Raw genomic sequence first — 8,522 nt, 5'->3', positions numbered from 1 at the left:
AACGTCACTCTTCTCTTAGACGTCTAATCTTTCAACCGTTCCCTTGGAGAAAAAAAGTTCAATCAAGGTTACAGTATAGTCTTCTGTATTTATAAATATTTGCACTGAAATACAAGCTGCTGCAAACAGGAAACTTCATTAAAACCTTAACACGACTTACAAATGTCGTTTTCAGAAGAATAAACTATACGGCGACAAAAAAAAAAAAAACATTGGTTTGGTCTAAAAGCACAATCGAGTCAGGTTTTATAAAAAAAACAGCTGGTATTAGAACCTGATCTAATGTGTAGCTCTGAATATATTAAGTTTAAGATATGGGCTAATCTAAACTATAATATACAAATTGTATGTATATATATAAAGACTATGAATTTGAAAAAATTCAATGCATTTTTGATCAGAAAAACATTAAACATACATCTGAAGTGCAAAATTTGACTTACCTTTTATAATGTAAATCCTCTACTGTAGCCAATTACATTCTTATATACATAAACCATAAATCCATAAATGTATCGTCCATAAATATATTAATGAAAGTTAATATAATTAGAGTTAAATTGAAAGGATTACAGCTGTGACTGTGGCTGTACAGCTGTACACAGAAAAGTCACTCTTTTGATGACGAGTTCTCGTACTCGGAGACATCGTTGGAGCCGCTCGGCTTGATCCGAACGCCGGTTTTCCCGCAAAACGTGTTCTGAAAGTCCTGAAGAAACAAAAAAAAACTTACAATCAATTAAAATGTTTTATGTGTTTACAAACTTTTGACCAGCACTGCAATATTCTTCACATTCAATTACATAGAAACACGTGTAACTGTGATTATCCACTTTACCAATCATGTGGTTTCAGTTATGTTCAAATCAACATTTGTTTGGCTTCATGTCCTTTTTCTTTTTTCCCTTTGTCTTTTTTTACTCTGCCCTCTTTCTATCTCTCCTTCATATCTCTCTTTCTTGCCTTCATTCCTTTTTTTTTTTTTACCTCACCTGTCGTTCCGTCTTGTTTCAATGTCTTATATTCATGTTTTTCTTTCTTGCCCTCTTTCTGTCTCACCTTCATTTCATCCTTCCTTCTTATCTTTTGTCTTTCTTGCCTTCTATCTTCCTTTATCTCTCACCTTAATGTCTTTCCTCCTTTTCTTCTATCTCTCACCTTTATTCCTTCCTTCCTTCCCTTCTACCTTCATGCATTTCTTGTTTCCTTTCTGTCTCACATTCTTTCTTTCTATCAGTCCTATCTTTCTTTCTTGCCTTCCACTCAGACATCTTGTCTTTCCAGAAATTGTTCAGTCTACAGTCTCTCTAGTGATAGTGAACAATGTTGTGGAGGGAAAACAACGTTCTGAACATTAGTTAAAACGGACTGTGGTGAACGACCAGACTGTGATCACGACCAGTAACTCAAACAACCGCGCTGAGCAGAAAAGCAGCTTGGAACACATCACATCTCAAAGCAGATTAGCTACAAGAGCGAAAGGCCACAAATTAAACTTTTCAGTTGAGAACAGAAATCTGAAGTTTCAGTACAGTGAACAACAGTTACCTACAGTCTTTTTCTAATCCAATAACCAGTGTGGTGTAGTGGTTTGAGTAATCATTTGTATAAAACAGAATAAGGGTGTGATCTGCGTTGACGTAACCCTGGGACCTGTTTTAGGGAGTCTCCGTAGACCTCTCGGATATATTTGAGATATGCGGTTGTCCACTGAAGAGTCGTGGCTTTGTCGGTCTCGGCGTAGCAGAAAGGCACCAACGTGTTCAGCTCGTCGCAACACAGCCGAATTCTCCTCCTGAAAATCAGTATTTGATTTAAGAACAGGGTTCCTACACATTTTTCATTTTCGAAAATTCGAAATTTTCCCAGATTCAAACATGCAGACTTGGATTTGTAAGACCATATTTACCATCTGATTTGATTTATTTTTTTATTTTATTTTAATTCAGGCGTTACGTCACGTTCTCTGATGTACCTCAGAGTCAAAATCTCTGACGTACGATATTTTATTACCAAATAAAAGGATAAGATTGTAGCACATACAAATGAACACCAAAGCCACGTTTGATGCGCAGCATTTTATTATAACAATCCTTCTGTTGCTGTAGGATTGAAGGTTTACAGTTTATAAAAATTTAGCTTATAAACTGTAAACCTTCAATCCTACAGCAACAGAAGGATTGTACACACTGAGACTGCGAAAAGCATCGCTCTCCAAAGTGGATACATGAGAATACGGCGTGTCGACTTTGAAAAAACGATGGCGCATTTTATCACTTACCTGCGGTCTCTCTCCTTGAGGTTGTGTCTCTCTTTACGCTGAATAATCTCTACAGCAGGTCGCGTCCTTCGCCCTGGTTTACGTCCGCCCATAATGCAAACTGGTTTCCAGTTTCCGGAGCCTTGCATTATGTTGGTGTCCCGTGTTTGCAAAGCTCGTCCTCTGTGTGTCCTGACTCGCTTTCCAGCTTTTCCCACAAACTCGTCTTTTATCAGAAGAACATTATTATTTTTTTTTTAACAATAAAGTGGACGAAAGAGAAAAAGAGAATAAGGTTAAAAAAAAAATTTTATTTTTAAAGTTTTACAAAAGAAACCAGTATATTTCTGCAGGCACACAGAAATCCTAACTTATATAAGATGTTTTTTTTAATGGACTATTCAAGAAGTTGAATGTCACCTGCACCGCATACATATCAACATGGAGAAATGCATTTATTATGTGCTCCAAAATCTTAATGTGGAACGGGATGCTCAAAAAGCACATACTAATCTTATGCTCAGGTGTCCACAAACTTTTTCCCATATAAGGTAAACAGACAGACGGGTAAATAGATAGATCTCGACTCGGAATTTTTTTTTAATGCAAACCCACTTTCTATGTTGATGACCTGCTCCTCATTAATTGTGTCAGTGTAAACGATAGACGGAGATCTGGGCACAGGATCAGCGCTCTTACTGACGGGAAGGTTCTTGGATGTGATGCCTTCAGGTTGTTTGCTGCCCTCCAACAGCTGGGAGAACTGAGCGTCCCCCTACAACATAATTACTGACTTTCGTTAAAATCAATTTGTTCACAGCAAAGTTCTTTACTCTTGTTTTTAAATCTGCATCAGATTATTAAAATAAAATAAAAATATATAAACACTTATTTTTGTGAGTAAAAAAAATCTCAAAAACGGTCGAGCTGCCTTCTTTTCTTTCTTGCCTTCATGTATTCTTTCTTTCCTGCCTTTTTTGTCTTCTTTCTTTGTAGACTTCTTCCTGTCTTGTTGTCGTTTCTTCTTTTTGTTTTAGATTCATGCCTTACTTTCCTACATACTTAATGTCTCATTTCTTTATTTCTTTATGTCTTTATATATTATTTCTTACTTTTTTTTGTCTACTCTCTCGTTTTCTTTTTTACTTTCATGTTTTTCTGTCTCACTATCTTTCTTTCTGTCAACCCCTTTCTAGTTGATTTGTTTTGTTTTCCCCCCCAGAAACTATTGAGATTCTTCTGTGAGCTTGTGAATGTGTTTCAAAAGGTTTCAGTAAAAAACAAACAAAACAAAAAACAGGTTTTGACACCTGCTACACACAAGTTCACAAAATAAACATCTTTCACTATTAATAGCAGACCCACGTGATTTCCTTTGTATGGACAAGCGCACTCTAGAGCAGCAGTCGTCTCTGCTTTGGGCCATTTTTCTGGCTGTGAATGCATCACAATACCCGGCATATCTGTAGAGTTATGGAGCATTGACAAAAACCTGCAAAAAAAACAATAAAAAAGAAAAAAAAATCCACTTCAGGAATGAATGAAAATGCAAAAAATAATGTATAAAAAATAAAACAATCATAAAAATATAAACATTAAAAAAGGTCATGATTTTCTGGATTTCCATCCGATTCCAGACTGGCCTCCTCATCAGGAAGATTGGAAGGTACAGAGAAGCTACAACTATTATCAGATGAATCATTACTATTATGTGAACATTATTAGTGAATAAAATATTAAAAACGTTACGTGTTCAGTACTGCAGCCTGTGACTCGTTTTTTTTTGTTGAATCGCACGAGGCGCAGTTGAACCTTTTCTCCAAGCAAACCCGTGCAGGTGGGTTGGGTCTCAGACTGAGAGGAAAGACCCTTCGGCTAACGCTCCTCTCCCTCGCCCCCTCCATCACACATCTCATCTTCATCGACAGGAAAGAGCTGTGAATCTCAGCGCTGCCGGTTGGAGTGCTCTCTCCTAAACTACTTATGCTACTCGGATCACTATAAAGAAACACTTCCTGTCTGTCATCAGCTCGTTGGTTGCTCGAAACAGACTGCATCAGTAACGAGGAAGAGGAAGAGGAAGACGACGCACCTGGCTGACATGCCATGCAGTCGTTTTCACTCTCGCGGTCTGCAGAAGATGAAGGGTTTAACCTGACCTCCTCAGCACCATCCTGAGCTTCCATATGAGATTGAATGAGGTGCTGGAGGTGTGTGTATTCAACCTCAGTCATTTCCAAAAGGTTCATCTCAGAGCTGGTAGCCTGAACTTGATCACATCCAACGATCACGTTCACAGGCTCGGACACATACTGACCCGAAGGAGGAGTCACGTACGACACCTTACACGCTACTGACGTGGTCATTCTGAAAGAAAGAAAGAAAGAAAGAAAGAAAGAAAGAAAGAAAGAAAGAAAGAAAGAAAGAAAGAAAGAAAGAAAGAAAGAAAGCATGGAAAAGCGTAACGTTAAAACAAAAGAAAGAAAGAAAGAAAGAAAGAAAGAAAGAAAGAAAGAAAGAAAGAAAGAAAGAAAGAAAGAAAGAAAGAAAGCATGGTGTTAGAAAGAAAGAAAGAAAGAAAGAAAGAAAGAAAGAAAGAAAGAAAGAAAGAAAGAAAGAAAGAAAGAAAGAAAGCATGGAAAAGCGTAACGTTAAAACAAAAGAAAGAAAGAAAGAAAGAAAGAAAGAAAGAAAGAAAGAAAGAAAGAAAGAAAGAAAGAAAGAAAGAAAGAAAGAAAGCATGGTGTTAAAAAGAAAGAAAGAAAGAAAGAAAGAAAGAAAGAAAGAAAGAAAGAAAGAAAGAAAGAAAGAAAGAAAGAAAGAAAGAAAGCATGGTGTTAAAAAAAAGAAAGAAAGAAAGAAAGAAAGAAAGAAAGAAAGAAAGAAAGAAAGAAAGAAAGAAAGAAAGAAAGAAAGAAAGAAAGAAAGCATGGTGTTTAAAAGAAAGAAAGAAAGAAAGAAAAAAGAAAGAAAGAAAGAAAGAAAGAAAGAAAGAAAGAAAGAAAGAAAGAAAGAAAGAAAGAAAGAAAGAAAGAAAGCATGGTGTTAAAAAGAAAGAAAGAAAGAAAGAAAGAAAGAAAGAAAGAAAGAAAGAAAGAAAGAAAGAAAGAAAGAAAGAAAGCATGGTGTTAAAAAGAAAGAAAGAAAGAAAGAAAGAAAGAAAGAAAGAAAGAAAGAAAGAAAGAAAGAAAGAAAGAAAGAAGATTGTTAGTACACTGCTTTTCAAACAACATTTTGGTGTATTTTTTGTTTCTTAATAAAAATATTCTTAGAGAAACAGTTTACAAGTTAAAAACAGTATATAAACTGTATTTACAGATTTATTGTATTTGAATAAATTTGACATAATTTCAGTAAATATACATTTTTCTTTTTTTTTTCAGATATAGATTTAAAACAGCTTGGTATCTCAAATATATATAAATATAATAAATATAATTATTTTATAAATGAAATAATAATAAAAAACTATAATATACTCTTTAGATTATTGTTATTTTGAAAATATGTATTTATATAAAGAAATATTAGAGTAAATAAAAATTGGCGGTTTTTTTTCTTTTTTTTTCTGTCACAAAAAGTAGTTAGCATGTTGCTAAAGCCGGTGTTTCCCGCCCTGACACGGCGTCTCGCGCATGAGACGTCACTTCCGGCTTAGCTCGTCCATGCTAACGCTCTTCAGTTCTGTCACAAGCGCAAATCATTTATACAATAATAAATCATTATATAATGAAAACATTTTTACCATTTCGATTACTTTTATTTTTTTAAGAACTGTTCGTCCATTTCGACAAATATTCCTTTTAACAAAATAAACCCTGTGGAAATGATTTAACCGAGGCTGTAACACTGCGGATAATCACACAGGGACATTTAGCTACGTTTTTTAAAGCATTAAAACATTTTATTTCTTAAAATAAATAAAAACTGACCTGAATTTAGGCTGATTTCCGACGAATTCACGACAAAAACCGGCAGATGTTTGAATTAACGGTCATCAATTCAACCTGCGTGACGTCAGGCACTTCGAGGTTGCCAGGTCTATTAAAATCCAGCCATATCTGAGGCTGGGGAAATCCTGAACAGTGGTGGATGAAGTTCACTATCCATGTGCATGAATATTTAAATACAGAAGATAAAATGTGACTCCAGTAAAAGTAAAAGTGTCCCTTTAAACGTTCACTTGAGTAAAAATACAAAAGTATTTGCTTTTACATGTACTTAAGTATCCAAAGTAATATGATTTATTATATACAGTGGAACGCCGATAGTTCGCGACTTTTCATTTGGAGTTTGTAAATGACATAAAAATGTTTAAATTTTATTATTAATTTAAAGTAGTAAATAAAACAATTATGACAAGTAATTCACAATTTCTGTTGAGTTTACACTAATGCACAATTCCCCTTGAAAAAGGAAACATCAAAAGTAAAGTCAAAACCTCGCCATTTTTTGTTACTCGCGGGGGGTCATAGAATGTAAACCCCCGCAAATAAAAGTATTTTATGTCAATAAAATACATTAGGTTCGGGTTTTTTGGGGTTATTAATGTCTGAATGAAATTAGATAGATAGATAGATAGATAGATAGATAGATAGATAGATAGATAGATAGATAGATAGATAGATAGATAGATAGATAGATAGATAGATAGATAGATAGATAGATAGATAGATAGATAGACGAACGAACGAACGAACGATATATGATATATGATATAAAGATACATATAGATTAAAAAAAATTGTGCAGATGTAATGGGGAGAAAAAGAAATACTATGTAGTATGTACATGTATAGTACAGAGGTTATATACAGTGTTTTGTTTTGTGTTTGTTTTGTAGTGATCTAGGGGTATAGTGTAGAGTTCAGTAGTGTGATGGTGGATGGAAAAAAGCTGTCCCTGAACCTGCTGGTTCTGGTGCGTAAGTTCCCGTATCTCCTTCTTGATGGAAGGAGGTTAACCAGTTTATGACTGGGATGTGAAGAGTCCTTGATAATGTTGTGAGATCTGCACAGACATCTGCTGTGGTGAAGGTGTTCAATGGCAGGTAGTTGGGTGCCAGTAATGCATTGGGCAGTTTTGACCACCCTTTACAGGGCTTTGCATTCACACACAGTGGAGCCTCCGTACCATACGGTGATGGAGTTGGTCAAGGTGCTCTCGATGATGCAGCGGTAGAAACTCGTTAAAATCTCCGGGGACAGATGAGATTTCTTGAGACTTCTCAAGAAGTACATGCGTTGTTGTGCTTTTTTTTTTTTACCAGAGCTGATGTTTTCATATATATATATACACACTATATACACACTATATATATATATATATATATATACATATATATATATATATATATATATATATATATATAAATAATATATATATATATATATATATATATATATATATATATATATATATATATATATATATATATATATATATATATATATATATATAAATAAATGTTTTCTACTATACATACTATACTATTCTATATATACTATATACTAGTGAATTCTGGTTTTCAATGTAATAATTATTTTTTGGTTATCACACACGAATCTCATTTTGAGGGCCACTGACCTACTTCACCAGTTTATTTATTTGTTTATTTTTATTTAATATGGATTTGGTCTAGATTCTTACTTGAAGTTTTTTTTTTTTTCAGTGCTGAAATGTATAAAACAAATCAAATTTTGGACTATAAGCTACTATTTGTAAACAAATTAAAACTAACTTGCTAAATCATGGTCACCTTTAAATCAATAGGGACCTAAAATGTTTCTTTTGAATGTTAAAATATTATTTTATTTGAAGTAAAACATAACCAGAGAACAAGAGTTTGTATCCTTCATTCCAATTTGCAACTTATTATCTCATTATTTATTTTGTAGATTGAAACTTTGTTCCAGTAAAATTTAGTTTATTCATTCTCACAAAGTACAATTAAATAATAATTATAATAATAAAAAACCTAATATTTTTTTTTGCGAATCAGAAAAGATGAATTGAAGATTCCTTCAGCTCTGCTTTAACAAGATGCGACCCCTCACCATTTACCTACCTTTAAAATTAAATCGGTCACAATTAACATCACTATTATCGGGTTTGTGTGTAAATTTAATGTAAATCAGACCAACCAAACTGCCAAACATAAACTTTCAGTTCTAATTTTACTTTCAGGTCATTACATGTAAACAAGTCTTAAAGTAAAATAAATAGATAAAAAATAGCTTATTTAAAATTTTGATAAAAAAAA

General features: G+C 33.7%; 1 protein-coding gene across 2 annotated transcripts; it reads right to left on the bottom strand.

Moving 5' to 3' along the window:
• Positions 1–59: 59 nt before the first annotated feature.
• LOC310714899 (transcription factor-like 5 protein) lies at positions 60–6,353 on the bottom strand. Of its 2 annotated transcripts, none has more exons than XM_083520954.1 (7): positions 6,193–6,349; positions 4,010–4,627; positions 3,626–3,752; positions 2,876–3,035; positions 2,282–2,486; positions 1,654–1,795; positions 60–709 (listed from the first exon to the last, which is right to left on the bottom strand). In XM_083520954.1, the coding sequence occupies exons 2-7, from the start codon at positions 4,624–4,626 to the stop codon at positions 611–613; spliced, it is 1,350 nt and encodes a 449-aa protein (XP_083377080.1). In that variant the 5' UTR covers position 4,627; positions 6,193–6,349; the 3' UTR covers positions 60–610. The 2 variants fall into 2 exon arrangements, with proteins under 2 accessions (XP_083377080.1, XP_083377079.1); XM_083520953.1 differs by having other exon boundaries at positions 203–709; positions 1,646–1,795; positions 6,193–6,353.
• Between the last annotated feature and the right edge of the window lie 2,169 nt (positions 6,354–8,522).

This window comes from Silurus aristotelis (genome assembly GCF_946808225.1).
Source record: "Silurus aristotelis genome assembly, chromosome: 19".
Lineage (NCBI taxonomy): Eukaryota > Metazoa > Chordata > Actinopteri > Siluriformes > Siluridae > Silurus > Silurus aristotelis.
The sequence above is the reverse complement of the archived record's forward strand: the minus strand, read 5'-3'. Positions and strand labels throughout refer to the sequence as shown.